Genomic DNA, 16,443 nt, shown 5'->3' with positions numbered 1-16,443 from the left:
AATCTTGATTTTTCTCTGATCTGATATTTTCAGCAATCTTACTTACAATACAACTGAACCAACAAAGCCAAAATAACAGCTTTACACACTTGTTAACCAGGGGCGTAGCAACCGGGGGGGCCTGGCCCCCCCACTTTTTTCCCCAACATTACTTATACTATAGGAAATGTTAATTGAAAGCCTGGTTGGCCCCCGCACTTTTAGTGATGTACCGAAAATGTAGTATTAGAATTGGTACTTAAAGTAGTTGACACTGAGAAAAAGTTTACCTATCCCCCCCCCCCCCCACCACGAAAATAGGATGTTCGGCTTTGGGTAATTTCACTTTTTCCTTTTTTTTTTTTTTTTTTTGCTTGTCAACTTTTTCAGGTAAGTAAAAAAAATTTTTCCTCTGGCTGGCCCCCCCACTTTCAAAAACGATGCTACGCCACTGTTAACACAAACAAATGAATGATCATTGACAATTTGATAAGTTTTATTTCCCAATCAGACTAATAATCATAAGAATACTGTAATTAAGGTACTGTAAACCAACTATTATTTGCGTTAACTATTACTCGCGTCAACTATTACTTGCGTCAACTATTACTTGCGTATTATTCACGATTTTCAGTTTGAAATCACTCCGTGACCATTAATGTTTGCGACTGAGGAAGCATTTTCTACGAATACTAAGCAAAATGATTGGTTCGTGGCGATAAATATTCGTGACTTACAATAGGTCGCGGAACTCGCAAATATTTCTCGCACGTGAATAAAAGTTGGTTTACAGTATTATAAATGCCTAAGAATAAACAACTTAGACAGATAAGTAAACTTGTAAACTTACATGTAAGCACATTGGATGCCTTCTTTGATAGTCGGAAGAAGCGAGTAAAAAGTTTGAGAATTGTCCTGTATAAAAAATATAAAATCTCATTATACAAAACAACTACATTAAGCTTAGACAACTCCTTAATCTTCCTTTATCTCTCACAAATAAATAACAGAATTGACCAACACTGAGTTACTGGATGGTTTGAGTGACTTGACATTGTAAGACTTACACAGGGTTACTGGTGTCTGTTAGGTGCTTGGCCAGTTTCATTCTGGTTGGGTCATCCAGGGTGTCCATCAGATGAGATGTTAAGGACTGACTAGCATCGCTGGAGGTGGGGTTTCTACAGGAGAATTATAACATGACAGATCTAATAGCTTACACTTAGAACACTGAATAACTCTAAACCTGCTGTTACTGACTGACTGGCATCACTGGAGGTCAGGTTCATGAAGATCATAATTATCAAAGGTTATAGGTGGATAGAAAGATAGACTACCAGCAGATGGACCTTGGACAACACATGACCAAACACTCATAATAGATTATTATAGTTTCCATAAAGATTAGTGTAAAGTAAGCATTTAAATGAAATGTACAGCTTGCAAAAACAAGAGAAATGTTGAGAAATGCTAATTTTTCTTCTCTACCTGACAAAGTTAACCTCGAACTCTATCTGTGCCCCAACAGTCATGTTGAGGAAGTTCCGTAACTCCGTCTTACTGGGGGGACTAATCCCCCACACGGATGTCGACTTCCCATTCAGCTTTATAATCGTGATGTCCTCAGGCTCGTATCTGTTCAGGTTACTCACAGCTTTCTACAAATTATAACATCTCAACTGATTACAGATATCTCAAGAATTTTGCCAACATTAAATGACTTTGTAGTCCACTGATTACTGTATTAAAAAAAAAAGACATTTACAATTACTTAATAGGCATAAAAAATCATGCCAATTCTCTGTTTTATGACAGTATTTACATGTAAATTCAGACTGACCTTATTTCCCATGTCATTGAAGTAGGTCAGCAGGTCATTGTATTGAGCTGTACTTAGGGTTTCTATGCTCTGTTGCTGTGCCTGAACTTTGAATAAGGGCTGCAACAGAAAATAAGGATTAAACGAAAAGAACAAAAATGGCTTCAAAAAGTGAAACTGGAAAATATTCTAATTATAACCTAGCTATAGTAAATATATTTGACTACAATAATAAGTATTTACTGCAGTTCATACACAGACAGCTGAAGGATAAACTTTAATCAACTCATACAAGTCAAAAACTGACCTGAAATCCTCCAATGGCAATTGACACCGTCACAGAAACTGGCGGGTTACTGACGTAAACTGTGTTGGCAAAGGAGAAGATGACCAGCGGGAACCAGATTATAAAGATCACGAGAACCAGCAACAATCCTCCGACACCATACTTTATCAGAGAACCTTTCTTTTGAGAGCGAGGGGTCGGATATTTCTGTAAATTAAAGTTTTTATTACATAAAGATCTAAGCATGTTATGTAGCATTCAATATAGCATACCTCAACAGTTACCAATTGATAATTTTCAGCTCAGATTTTGTGTAATCCTATGATTGCAACCCCAGATATGTAACCCTTTCGGCCTCTCTCCAGCACTTGAGGACATATAGATTGACAATTTTTAATTTAGATTTTGTGAGGATTATAATTGACATGTTACCCTTTCGGCCTCCCTCCAGCACTTGAGGACGTATATATTGGCGTAGATGTCCTCCATCTGTAGCCAGCTTCCTATGGCCAGGGTAGAGTCAGTCCAGATCCAGTCCATCAGGACCCGCAACTCCAACAGGAACGGGATAGCCAGGAACCTACACACAGGAACAAGAGGCCCAGGGGCCACAGCGCTCACCTGAGCACATTGGCTTGGAGAAAACACATATCAGATCAGAAATGAAAGTTTACCGGGAGGGGGGGGGGGGGGTCTTGAATTTTAACCCCCCAGAGGTTCATGATTAGAACAAACTTGAATCTACACTACCTGAAGATGATTCCATATTAATATCACTAATCATAGCTTTGAAGTACTTGAAAAGATGATTTTAAAAGGTTTCCCTATAAATCCCTATATAAAACTTTGGTCGGCCATTTTGGCCCCAACCTAGCAACGGGGGTCATGATTTGAACAAACTTGAACCAACACTGCCTGAGGAAGATTCCACAAGAATTAAATCTTTCCTGGCCCAGTGGTTCTTGAAAAGAAGATTCTAAAAGATTTTTCCTATATATTCCTATGTAAAACTTGGGCCGGCCATTTTGGCCCCACCCTAGCTCTGGGGGTCATGATTTGAACAAACTTGAATCTACACTACCTGAGGATGATTCCATATGAGTTTCATCTTTCCTGGCCCAGTGGTTCTTGAGAAGAAGATTTTTAAAGATTTTTCCTATGTATTTCTATGTAAAACTTGGGTCGGCCATTTTGGCCCCACCCTAGCCCCAGGGGTCATGATTTGAACAAACCTGAAACTACAGTACCTGAGAATGATTCCACATGAGTTAAATCTTTCCTGGCCCAGTGGTTCTTGAGAAGAAGATTTTTAAAGATATTTCCTATATATTTCTATGTAAAACTTGGGTCGGCCATTTTGGCCCCACCCTAGCCCCGGGGGTCATGATTTGAACAAACTTGAATTGACATTACCTGAGGATGATTCCACATGAGTTTCATCTTTCCTGGCCCAGTGGTTCTTGAGAAGAAGATTTTAAAAGATTTTTCTTATGTATTTCTATGTAAAATTTGGGTCGGCCATTTTGGCCCCGCCCTAGCCCCAGGGGTCATGATTTGAACAAACTTGAATCTACAGTACCTGAGGATGATTCCACATGAGTTTCATCTTTCCTGGCCCAGTGGTTCTTGAGAAGAAGATTTTTTTAAAATGCAATTAATTTTGCACTAATTCATAATTATCTCCCCTTGGAAAAGGGCGTGGCCCTTCATTTGAACAAACTTGAATCCCCTTTACCCAAGGATGCTTTGTGGCAAGTTTGGTTGAAATTGGCCCAGCGGTTCTTGAGAAGAAGTCGAAAATGTGAAAAGTTTACAACGACGACGACGACGACAACGACGACAACGACGACAACGACGACAACAACGACAGACAACGGACAAATTTTGATCAGAAAAGCTCACTTGAGCCTTTGGCTCAGGTGAGCTAAAAACAAGGTATTAACACATGGCTCTAGAGATCAATGTCAACTTATAGGAAATCAACTTTTTAGTGATTACAAAGATATGACATATACTATAACTCCACTCATTGGTTAAACACAAACAAAAAATGCTGAAAGATCATCAAAGTTGTATGCACTAAAGATGTAAATTAAGTTATCATCAACCTTCAATTTGTCAATATATGTTGTTTATAAAACTTACCCTTTAAAGAGGAACAAGTTGAGATAGTTGTATTTCTTGGTTAGGAAATTTCCAAGTATTCTGGTGGGATAGCTGGATCTTATCTGGTAAGCTGACAATCCAAAGTATAGGCACTTAAAGAAGTAAAATAACTGGGCTGGAGTGTTCTCAGAAAATCTCCTGTAAAAATAACAAAGTAAGGCACTTGAAGTAAAACAGCTAGGCAACAGTGTTCTCAGAAAATCTCCTGTAGAAAATAACAAAGTACAGAAGTAAACAAACAAGTCAAATGATAAGAAGCAAACCCAGAGCTAAACATTGAGGCTGAGACACTGAACAAGAACTTTCCCCTTCTCCCCCCCCCCCCTTTCCTCTAAACTTAGCTATAAATATGTGGTGCTGACCTTTTTGTGACATAAGGCAGGATGAAGAAGAGCCACACATGGATAAGGATGACGAGGAGAATCTGGAAGATAAACTTCCCCAGGATGTTCTTCCTCAGATAAAGGGCTCGGTCAACGATGATCAGGATAAACTGGGTCAACAGCATAATCAAGAATGGAACTGGAATCTGGAAAACAGCAGGAACAAAACAAAGACATCTCTACCCTGTCTTATTGCTTTGTTGTAATTAAATTCCACATATTTACAGAATTACTGAGATTGAGCATCAGAACACTCACCCTGTCCTCAGAGATGTACTCTGTTACATTGTCTCCACCAGAGGTTTGCTGAAATCAAAAATCTTATACACAGATCATAAACATATTCTCTTTGTCATTATTAAAACCTTCAGTCAGGAACACTATCTTATTGAGGTAATGATCAATTTACAAAAAGAGTCCAAGTAATCCTAAATCTGTGTACCTCTGGACCAAATGCCCAGTAACCAAACACGAGGATGAGGAAGTTGATGAAGTCACACAGGAACATGGAGGCGTACACGTCGGTGGTAGCGTTGTATTTAGGGTCGGTCAGCTGACTGTAGAAACTCTTAAACGGCTGTAACACCAACTGGAGGCTGCAAGGGGAGAGAAGTATCAGGTTATTTCAAAACTGAAATAAACAGTAGGGGTCAGTGAAGTTATATATTAGATTATAGAGGAGCTTCGAAACTCTACCTTGGTCTATCATCTCCATTACTGTCCTGTGTAGTCCTGCTGCTTTCTAGAGGCTTGGCTTCCTAAAATATTTCAAAATTTATAGATTGTTAAAATTTACAAGTTTAAATTTACACTATGTGCAATTTTCATTATGAATTACATTAGAAATCTATAACATTCAACCCTGTATCATATATGAAAATGTGCAGTAATCAATTTATCATCATGGACAGGTGCTAGCTGTTATACCACCAACAACATCCAAAAATAAGAAGTTAATGCTTAAGTACTCCAACTACAAAATATTCCTGCTTTTTTTTAATGGACATAATTCTTCTCTGAACATTGTCTCTTCTGTGAAAAGCACTAAGACATTTTGATACACTTCATTTTTCTAAACTAATAATGAATCTCTGCCTAATTTCCTACCTCCTGTACTGGTGTAGTTGGTACAGATAAATGTTCCTCGATTTTAACCAGGTCAGCTGAGATAGAATCAGCATCCTTCCACAAGCCATATCTCTGGATAAAAAACAATAGTTTCAAAGCACTCATCAGAGACCATACAAAATTATATATTTCCACAATTTAGACCCCTAAATAAAAATAATAATTCGAAAGTTCTAAAAGAGTAATAGTACAATTCTTTTCTTTCTGATTGTTAATATTTTCTTCATTATATGAAATATTTTTTGGAAAAATTGATAATGTTTGATCTTCTACATCAGATCTACTACAGCTGAGAATTTTCTGACCTTGAGGACAGATCTGTGTATGAACAGAGCCAATAGAAGCACTAGATCCGCTGTCACAAAGCCGTCTTTCTTCTCGATACCGATGATACGCGGGGGCCAGAAGGGCTCAGTGTTTATGTCGGTGTTATTATTCCAGGAGAAAAATCCAAATTGGAACAAGTACTTCACAACTACCACCGCCTGAAAAATAACACAGATTACTTCAAACATATTTAATTGAATATCTCAATAAAAATTTGGAAACTGGCAAAGCCTATGCAGACACTCTTCTTGAAAAAGCAGGAATTACATAAAAAAAAACAAAAAAATTCCTTTCAGGGGAGGGAAAAAGAGAAGAATATTTAAGTAACAACTGCAATGGCACAAAATTTTGAAAACTAAATTTACATAAGAGTACCTTCCGTGTTATTTAGTTTCCAGAAGCTCACAGCCTAACAGAGAGTTACGAATTATAGAGACATAACTGGTAGAACATACTAATGATATAGCCCTACATTACCTCTGTGTAAGTGATGGCCGTGATCCAGAAAGTCTTGGAGGGGCGTGGCACTGAGAGCATGCCCCACAGGAACACCATGAGAGGGAGGGGTAGGGAGAGCAGACTGCAGTACAGGATCTGATTCAGAATCATCAGGAAGTAACAGACCAGCTCTGACCGCGACACCACGACATAGTAGGTCGCCTCCAGCAGCAGGAAGATCTTGTTCTTGTTTGTCTCAAACTTCGTGGAGGGTTTACCCTGTAATCCATCCACTGAATCTCTGACAGAGAGAAAGATACAATTAACAATACCATCAAGTCCATATTTTATTTGCAAGAAATTTTTTTACATAAAAACAGGATCGCATGATTGCAAAAAATTCATCTTGCTTATATTTTTTCATCTTGCTTATATTTTCATTCTTAAGGGCCCCGTGGGGATCCGGGTTAGAATAGGTCCTCAGTATCCCCTTGCTTGTCGTAAGAGGCGACTGGGGTGGTCCTTATATTTGTATTGACAAAAAAATAATTTTCTTAAAAATTTGTCTTGCTTATAAATTTCAAATGTCTCATGAAAATGGGGTCCTGCAACATAAAATGTTTGTTTAAAATCATAATTCAAAAGTAGACAAGAAATGAAAACTGTTTCCTTACCCTCCAAGATCCTCGGTGGTGACTACACTAATTTCTGTCACATCAACTTCACTTCTGCTGCAACAACAAAAACACACAGTGTATTGTAAGCTGCTTTTAAGTTACTTAATCTACTAAATATAAATACAAGGTTAACTGTGAATCAGACTACGGAAGCCCATTTAGGACCTATCAAAAATATTTTTGAATTCGTTATAACGATTTTTAGAATTCGTTATTACCAATTTAATTTGTTAAAACAGATTCATTGAATTCGTTAAAACGAATTTAATTTGTGATAATAGATTTTTTGAATATGTTATAACGAATTTAATTTGTTACAACAGATTCATTGAATTCGTTATAACGAATTTAATTTGTTATTACAGATTTATTGAATTCGTTATAACGAATTTAATCCAAGATTTGTTGAATTCGTTATAACAAAATTTTTGGTTGAACACACTCTGTAATCTCAGTCACATCAACTCCATCTCTGCTGCAAATTAAATTCATTATAACGAATTCAAAAACAAGAACAAATAATAACGCTGCTTAATAACAAATTAGTTCGTTATAACGATTCTACTGAACAAATTAAATTCGTTAAAACGAATTCTAAAAATCGTTATAACGAATTCAAAAATATTTTTTGATAGGTCCTAAATGGGCTTCCGTATCAGACAGAAGCTAGCATAATAAATCAATCTGATACCTGGCCCCTGTCGGCCCTGTGGTCCCGTCCTCCGGTATGTCTAGGCTGACTGTCTCATCCTTGACTTTAGGTCTGGCTTTGCTTCTCTGTGGAAAACAATGGAACAGGAGTAAATCAGAAGGATTCAATCCAAATAAAACTATCCTACTAGGACAAAGTCCTCCAAAGGAGCAAGTTAACATAGGTCACTCCTTAAAATAGCTTTAAAAATAACTGTCAACTTGCAAACTACTGAACACCATATGTACATATTCAAGCACTATAAAATACTTCAGTCTACAGATTATAAAAAAGTGTTAAAGATACAGGTTGGACAAAACACATACACAGACAGACAAATAGATTATAGTGATTTCAGTTTCATCATGTGTATACATGTATCTGTATTGTAAGAGAGTGAGAAATTGCGAGAGAGACCTGAATCCTCTGTTTATGAGACTGCCTCTCCCCAGAGTTTTTGAAATATTTTGGTCCTGTTGGCAAAACCGATAAAAGCAACCAAGGACTGAATAATTTCGTTCTGTGTCAGTCCAAATGACCTGTAAATGTTGACAAAGGAACTTGCCAAAAGAGAGATAGAGAGAGGGGCAGAGAGGAAGAGTTAACAGACCTGAATCCTCTGCTTCTGAGCTCTCATCTCACGCTCTAGTTCCGTAGCCACCAGGCGGTGGTTCTTGGAGATGTTGTTAAATTTGTATATCATCCAATCAGCCAACTCCTCCAGTAACTTCTGAATCAGTTTAAAGATGTACTTCACTTTTTCTAACTTAGATTCTAAAAATAAGAAAACTGAATTAAACAATGTTAACACATTTATAATCACATTTGGAAGTTACCGATAATGAACTAATTAATCTATTATGTCAAATCGTCCATGTAACTCTCATGATAAAGTGAAAAATCTTTTTCCAATGTTGACTTCAAAACAATGGTCATTGTAATCAATAAGGAACATAATTTTTTTTTTTGTTCATACCATCTTCTTCTTTCTTTTCTTCCTCTTTGATTGCTTCGTCTTGCTCACTATCTTCTTCCTAATAAAAATAAATTTACACAGTTTGAATATGTATTGTTTGCCAGTTACCTGGTACTTACAAACAAGAGTCAAGACATGATTTGTACAGGGGTCATTCACAGGAGCCTCCAATATTACAAATACAAATGGAAAGACAGGAGTACATTTAAAGGGAGATAACTGAGTAGTATTTTGCAGTTCTGTCCCTTTATTCACCGTGAGCTTACCTCGTCTTCAGCTTGTTCCACAGCAGCTTTAGGACCTGATTCTATGGCTGTGGATATCAACTACAAACACAAACAGAGCTAGCTTCAACAATCTACATTGTTACTCACTGCAAAACTGTCCTATAAATGATTACTACATCTGATTTCTTTCATTCACTTTCATAGAGTAATATTCCTCCACTGTTATGTAATTATCTGAGGACAGAGTTGTGATTTTTTTTTTTTACTTTGACAAGATAATATTTCTCTGTCGTAATGTAATTATCTGAGGACAAAGTTCTGCTTTTTTTTTACCTTGACAGGTTAATAATCCTAGAACCCAGTTCTGAATTTTTTTTACAGTAATTATCTGGGGACACAGTTCTGATTTTTCTACTGTAATTATCTGAGGACCCAGTTCTGATTTTTTTTTACTGTAATTATCTGAGGACCCAGTTCTGATTTTTTTACTGTAATTATCTGGGGACCCCGTTCTGATTTTTTTTGACTGTAATTATCTGGGGACCCAGTTCTGATTTTTTTACTGTAATTATCTGAGGACCCCGTTCTGATATTTTTTGACTGTAATAATCTGGGGACATAGTTCTGATTTTTTTTACTGTAATTATCTGAGGACCCAGTTCTGATTTTTTTACTGTAATTATCTGGGGATCCCGTTCTGATTTTTTTTACTATAATTATCTGGGGACACAGTTCTGATTTTTTTACTGTAATTATCTGGGGAACCCGTTCTGATTTTTTTTACTGTAATTATCTGGGGACACAGTTCTGATTTTTTTACTGTAATTATCTGGGGACACAGTTCTGATTTTTTTACTGTAATTATCTGAGGACCCCGTTTCTGATTTTTTTACTGTAATTATCTGAGGACCCAGTTCTGATTTTTTTACTGTTATTATCTGAGGACCCAGTTCTGATTTTTTTACTGTAATTATCTGAGGACCCAGTTCTGATTTTTTTACTGTAATTATCTGAGGACACAGTTCTGATTTTTTTTACTGTAATTATATAAGGACACAGTTCTGATTAATGTAATTATCTGAGGACCCAGTTCTGGGATTTATTTACCTTGATAGGGTCAGCCTTGTCCTTATCCTCTGACCCAGTTCTGATTTTTTTACTGTAATTATCTGAGGACCCAGTTCTGATTTTTTACTGTAATTATCTGAGGACCCCGTTCTGATTTTTTTACTGTAATTATCTGGGGACACAGTTCTGATTTTTTTTTACTGTAATTATCTGAGGACCCAGTTCTGATTTTTTTTACTGTAATTATATAAGGACACAGTTCTGATTTTTTACTGTAATTATATAAGGACACAGTTGTGATTACTTCACCTTGATAGGATCTGCCTTGTCCTTGTCCTCGTCTTCCTCAGAGTCTCCTCCGATGGTGATACTGGTCGGGTCCTCAGCATGGACGTCATCGTCCTCAAACAGGTAGTAGTCACCAGAACGGATCGCTACAATACAACAAACAGGTAGTAGTCACCAGAACGGATCTCTACAATACAACAAACAGGTAGTAGTCACCAGAACGGATCGCTACAATACAACAAACAGGTAGTAGTCTCCAGAACTGATTGCTACAATACAACAAACAGGTAGTAGTCACCAGAACGGATCGCTACAATACAACAAACAGGTAGTAGTCATCAGAACGGATCGCTACAATACAACAAACAGGTAACAGTCTCCGAAACGGATTGCTACAATACAACAAACAGGTAATAGTCACCAGAACGGATCGCTACAATACAACAAACAGGTAGTAGTCACCAGAACGGATCGCTACAATACAACAAACAGGTAGTAGTCACCAGAACGGATCGCTACAATACAACAAACAGGTAGTAGTCTCCAGAACGGATCGCTATAATACAACAAACAGGTAATGGTCTCCGGAACGGATTGCTACAATACAACAAACAGGTAGTAGTCACCAGAACGGATCGCTACAATACAACAAACAGGTAGTAGTCACCAGAACGGATCGCTACAATACAACAAACAGGTAGTAGTCTCCAGAACGGATCGCTATAATACAACAAACAGGTAATGGTCTCCGGAACGGATTGCTACAATACAACAAACAGGTAGTAGTCACCAGAACGGATCGCTACAATACAACAAACAGGTAGTAGTCTCCAGAACGGATCGCTATAATACAACAAACAGGTAATGGTCTCCGGAACGGATTGCTACAATACAACAAACAGGTAGTAGTCTGCGGAACAGATTGCTACAATACAACAAACAGGTAGTAGTCACCAGAACGGATCGCTACAATACAACAAACAGGTAGTAGTCACCAGAACGGATCGCTATAATACAACAAACACGTAGTAGTCACCAGAACGGATCGCTACAATACAACAAACAGGTAGTAGTCTCCAGAACGGATCGCTACAATACAACAAACAGGTAGTAGTCACCAGAACGGATCGCTACAATACAACAAACAGGTAGTAGTCACCAGAACGGATCGCTACAATACAACAAACAGGTAGTAGTCACCAGAACGGATGGCTACAATACAACAAACAGGTAGTAGTCACCAGAACGGATCGCTACAATACAACAAACAGGTAGTAGTCTCCAGAACGGATCGCTACAATACAACAAACAGGTAGTAGTCACCAGAACGGATCGCTACAATACAACAAACAGGTAGTAGTCACCAGAACGGATCGCTACAATACAACAAACAGGTAGTAGTCTCCAGAACGGATCGCTACAATACAACAAACAGGTAATGGTCTCCGGAACGGATTGCTACAATACAACAAACAGGTAGTAGTCTGCGGAACAGATTGCTACAATACAACAAACAGGTAGTAGTCACCAGAACGGATGGCTACAATACAACAAACAGGTAGTAGTCTCAGGAACAGATTGCTACAATACAACAAACAGGTAGTAGTCACCAGAACGGATCGCTACAATACAACAAACAGGTAGTAGTCTCAGGAACAGATTGCTACAATACAACAAACAGGTAGTAGTCTCCAGAACGGATTGCTACAATACAACAAACAGGTAGTAGTCACCAGAACGGATCACTATAATACAACAAACAGGTAGTAGTCTCCGGAACAGATCGCTTCAATACAATAAACAGGTAGTAGTCTCCGGAACGGATCGCTATAATACAACAAACAGGTAGTAGTCTCCGGAACGGATCGCTATAATACAATTATACAGACAATAACTTCACACTTTCATCTCATTTTTTTGATGAACTCCTCTTTAAAGAGGACATGATCCTTTATTTAATTAAGCTTGAATTTTTTTTATCTCAACAACACTTGATGGTAAGTTAGGTTGAAAATTGTCCAGAAGCTCTAAAGAATAAGTCAAAAATGTGAAAAGATAACAGATAAACAGACAGACAGATGACAGGTGATCAGATTAGCTCTCCTTAAGCCTTTGATTCAGGCGAGCCAAAATTTCATGTGTATATTTTCAATCTTTTCTATTCAACGTGAGAGGCACCGACATATGAATTTCCTTATTTACTTGCTTCTTGGAGATAAGCATTTTGTCCCAACTCTTTGAAAGTCAGTTTTACCTTGAAAATGTTCATCTGGTTCCAGGAAGTTTCTGGTGCTTCCTTGAAACTTTTTCTGCCGGAGAAACTCCATTTTCTTTTTGATATTCTCCAGGACTTTTCTCTCATCCTCTCTCTGTTCCTGGACTCGGGTTATCAGGATCTCATTGATAAGTTGAGCTCCCCTGTGAAAAACAAAATGAATGTAAATAGGAAATCTCTATAATTTCAAGGGGATTTGGGTTGATGAAATAAAATAAAATAAGGCTTTAGATATTTTTGGTAGAAACAGACTGAAAGATATACACATTACACAAAGTAATTCCAATGTGTCTGTTAAACTCGAAATCCAACACAAAAATGACGTATAATACAATACAGGTGTAGATTATAAGGCCTATAATGGTGAGTACCTGGCAGCTAGTGCATTCTGGGCTTCCGCGCTGGCCACGATGTGTCGGAAGTAGTGACTCTTGTAGATCCGTAATTGTAAGAGAAGAAACGTTAAACAAACCACGTCCCAGCTCAGTCCTGAATCGTCTATCTCCACCTTACACTCAAAACCACTGCCACCTGTAAAGCATACTGATTGGTCTTTATAAAGTTATAATTAGAGAGTTATTCCCTACACTCGTAATCTTGGTTGTTTTTCTAATTTATGCATTTAAAAACTGATGATCTATTTGTGGAGTGTGTTGTTTATGGCTGGAATACAGCAGTGCATGATTACGACAAGCGGAGATGTGAAAGATTGGGATAATTTCAGGAAGACTTATAGAAAGAACACTGTGCAAAGTATGGAATATATTTCTATCAATCATTTAAAATCAACTTAGTGCCCTGACAAGACTAATAAAAGTAACCAAATTTCAACAATTGTTAAAGAAGAACCTTTGACAACAAGAGAGAAGATCATAGCTCTTCTTTAAGTATAGGTCACCAGTGAAATGAAGTCTAAATTCATTCCAAAAAATTGTTCTAGAGTAATGGAAGGGAGGGGAAGAAGGGGTGGGGTGTGATTAATTACTGGTCAACAACTTAAACTTGACAAACAGGTCTTTATCAATCAAAATTGAAACACTGAAATTAAGCTCAATAGCTACAGACCCAAAGAATAAAATCTCTGTTTATAGTTTCCACAATCAAATCTAAGGCTATAATTCCACAAAATAAAAGCAAACAATGGTGAAATTCCTTGAAACTGAATAGCCTTTAGCTTTAATATGAACAAATAAAAGCTCTTTCAACTTTCACAGTGATTAGCCTAGCTCTGTTTAAGCAATAGTGAACTGCATTTTTTAAGACTATTTTTAACAAACCTTGATCAATAATAGTGAACTCTGCTGCAAAATATCAATAATCATTAATAAAGTTAACTTTTTAAAAAAAAAACATAAAATGATCTGGTCATTTCAAACAAAAACATCAACAAACACAAGCTAGCTCTTTACATTATTTTCTGTGTAGCATTTATATTTTAGCAAGTTTTACTTCTGAAAAACAAGAGACCCATTGGCCAAGGTGGAGAAACTCCACGGGGACTAAGACCATCAAATACACATTTGTTTTATTTCCTTTGTCCTTAGATGCTATGCTAGAAAATTAGTTAAAATGGGTTCTGCATTAGAATTCTTTTTTAAAAAAAAATTATTTTGTTTTTTTAAAAAAATGCACTATTATGATGAAAACCAGTTAGTGTATCTGTCACTTTTACCTAGAGTTGGGTATTGCGAAGGAAAACCATATTGCGATATATTGCAATATTTTACTTTGAATATTGCAATATATTGCAATATATTGTAGATTAATTATCATTAATAAATTTGAGCAGAATGTTTGAAATGCTGTCAAGTTCAAAGACTATTTGAATTTATCTTTAAGTTTAAAAGCGGGAGGAGGGACAAGAAATTGATTGCACACCAAATTAACACTTTACTTTTAATCAAATTCCAGGTAAAATAGTAAAATAAGATGAACTCTCTTGGAGAATTTTCACATTGAAATAAAAATTTTTACAGATTATATAATCTTTTTTCATTGAATTTTTTTTTGGGGGGGGGGGGTAATGAAGTAGCATAAAATGTTATTAAAGATTAAAACAATATACATTTTAGGCCTATATGAAAATAATTTTATTGTGGTTACAAAATAGAATTTAAAAACCAGAAAGAAATTGTGACCTCTTTTCGTGCGTTTTGGTAATTTAGTCTAACCCGACCTAATTTCACATCAAGACGTACAATCAGGAAATGGTCTGTTTAATACATACATGCTCCTGCTATAGCATAAGGTGTTTAAAATGGCATGAAAGTTATTAAAATTAATTAAAACAACACTGCTACAAGTGAAAACATGGATGACCATTTACTTGTAATATGTACATGTATACTGAACTTGACATTTCACCGCGATGTCGATCGTGTAGATTCAATGTGAGATTTTGAGAACCGCAATGCATATGGTATGCACCCTGTAAAATGTTTTATATATTTTCTTCCTTATAAATTTTATTTTAAAGTCTTATTGATTAGAAATTTTATTTCAAAGTAAGATATTCAAAACTGCAACAGTGAATTAAAAGCTTCCACCCCCTCTCTCTCTCCTCTCTCTTTCTCTCTCCCGAACGAAACTGACCAACGAGAAAGACAAAGACTTAGAAGTTTCCAGTTTTATTTTAACAGTTTCTATAATAAAGGAGGTTTTTATATATTTTTATAAATATCGTGAAATACCGGTATCTGATTTTCATATCGCGATATATTATCGTGGTGGATAATACCGCAATATACCGATATACCGGTAATATTGCACACCCCTACTTTTATCACTCAAGTGTCATAAAATTCTAAACAGATAAAGACAACTCCTTTTAAGATTTTTAGACAATTACCTGGTGAATACATGATGGAGGGAGATAGACAGGTGAGTCCCAGCAGCTGAACCAACCAGCAGTGATTGTTGTACAGGTAGTCAATGTAAACACAGCCCAGCAGCTAAATAAAATTAATCATCAGTTACATCTATTAAAAGCAACAAAACTCTGACAACTAATTTTGATTTTTTTTTTTGTAAGCATTGAATGTTCTTCTGTGCCACAAACACGCTTTGCTCTTACAGCATGTATAGAGAATGCTGGTTAGCTGTACCTGTAACGAAGCCTTCAGGAATATCACAATGACTGTGTAGCCCAGGAATGTGTTCCAGCTGCAAGGAAAATTTAAAAATAAGAAAGCCTGCATGACACATGAGTTTTCATGAGATTCAAGACAACAATCTTAAATTAACATTGATCGAATGTTCCCTATTTTTATTAAATACATGTAGTGATGTTTTAATACTTTATATGTAGACACTATGACAGTAGTGTGTACCTTCTTCTGATCTTTCTGAGTGGTTTTAGAATGAATTCCTGTCCGTACCACATGAAACACAGAGCCCCGATGATGTAGCCCATGCTGAACAGGTTGATTCGATTGGTGCCGGCCAGAAAGATGATGAACAGGGTCACCCAGTACATGTACGAAAAGAAACCGCTCTTAACGACGTCCAGGTAGGATCTAAAAATAGAACAAAAACATCAGTTTTCAGATACTTCTTAGGGTACTTGAATAAAACAACTACATCTACAACATCAAAATTTGGAAGGAGGCAGCAAAAAAAAAAAAACAAAACAAAAGAAAAAAATTATCTAATTTGGCTATGTAACATTTAAGTGTTAATTTGTTAATATTTTTGTATATTACATGCACATATTTAG

At 36.6% G+C, this 16,443-nt stretch overlaps 1 protein-coding gene across 1 annotated transcript in view; it reads right to left on the bottom strand.

Annotated features, from left to right (window-relative positions):
- Positions 1-16,443, bottom strand: part of LOC134273753 (piezo-type mechanosensitive ion channel component 2-like) — a 57,059-nt gene that overhangs the window by 10,360 nt on the left and 30,256 nt on the right. Inside the window, exons 24-48 of the mRNA XM_062755972.1 lie at positions 16,058-16,243; positions 15,833-15,890; positions 15,577-15,679; positions 13,100-13,259; positions 12,708-12,871; positions 10,475-10,599; positions 9,137-9,196; positions 8,871-8,928; positions 8,505-8,668; positions 7,895-7,980; positions 7,201-7,257; positions 6,566-6,827; positions 6,067-6,246; positions 5,741-5,833; positions 5,330-5,391; positions 5,076-5,229; positions 4,892-4,939; positions 4,613-4,779; positions 4,230-4,388; positions 2,517-2,664; positions 2,106-2,291; positions 1,820-1,918; positions 1,468-1,637; positions 1,047-1,160; positions 830-894 (exon numbers count right to left, since the gene is read on the bottom strand). Coding sequence (XP_062611956.1) covers positions 830-894; positions 1,047-1,160; positions 1,468-1,637; positions 1,820-1,918; positions 2,106-2,291; positions 2,517-2,664; positions 4,230-4,388; positions 4,613-4,779; positions 4,892-4,939; positions 5,076-5,229; positions 5,330-5,391; positions 5,741-5,833; positions 6,067-6,246; positions 6,566-6,827; positions 7,201-7,257; positions 7,895-7,980; positions 8,505-8,668; positions 8,871-8,928; positions 9,137-9,196; positions 10,475-10,599; positions 12,708-12,871; positions 13,100-13,259; positions 15,577-15,679; positions 15,833-15,890; positions 16,058-16,243 — 3,128 coding nt within the window. The remainder of the gene's footprint in view (positions 1-829; positions 895-1,046; positions 1,161-1,467; positions 1,638-1,819; positions 1,919-2,105; positions 2,292-2,516; positions 2,665-4,229; positions 4,389-4,612; positions 4,780-4,891; positions 4,940-5,075; positions 5,230-5,329; positions 5,392-5,740; positions 5,834-6,066; positions 6,247-6,565; positions 6,828-7,200; positions 7,258-7,894; positions 7,981-8,504; positions 8,669-8,870; positions 8,929-9,136; positions 9,197-10,474; positions 10,600-12,707; positions 12,872-13,099; positions 13,260-15,576; positions 15,680-15,832; positions 15,891-16,057; positions 16,244-16,443) is intronic.

The sequence above is a fragment of the Saccostrea cucullata genome, unplaced genomic scaffold (assembly GCF_032062105.1).
Source record: "Saccostrea cucullata isolate Sc308-1 unplaced genomic scaffold, CSIRO_AGI_Scuc_v1 ctg134, whole genome shotgun sequence".
Classification (NCBI taxonomy): Eukaryota; Metazoa; Mollusca; class Bivalvia; order Ostreida; family Ostreidae; genus Saccostrea; species Saccostrea cuccullata.
Note: the sequence above shows the minus strand (reverse complement) of the source record. Positions and strands in the feature narration are given on the sequence as shown.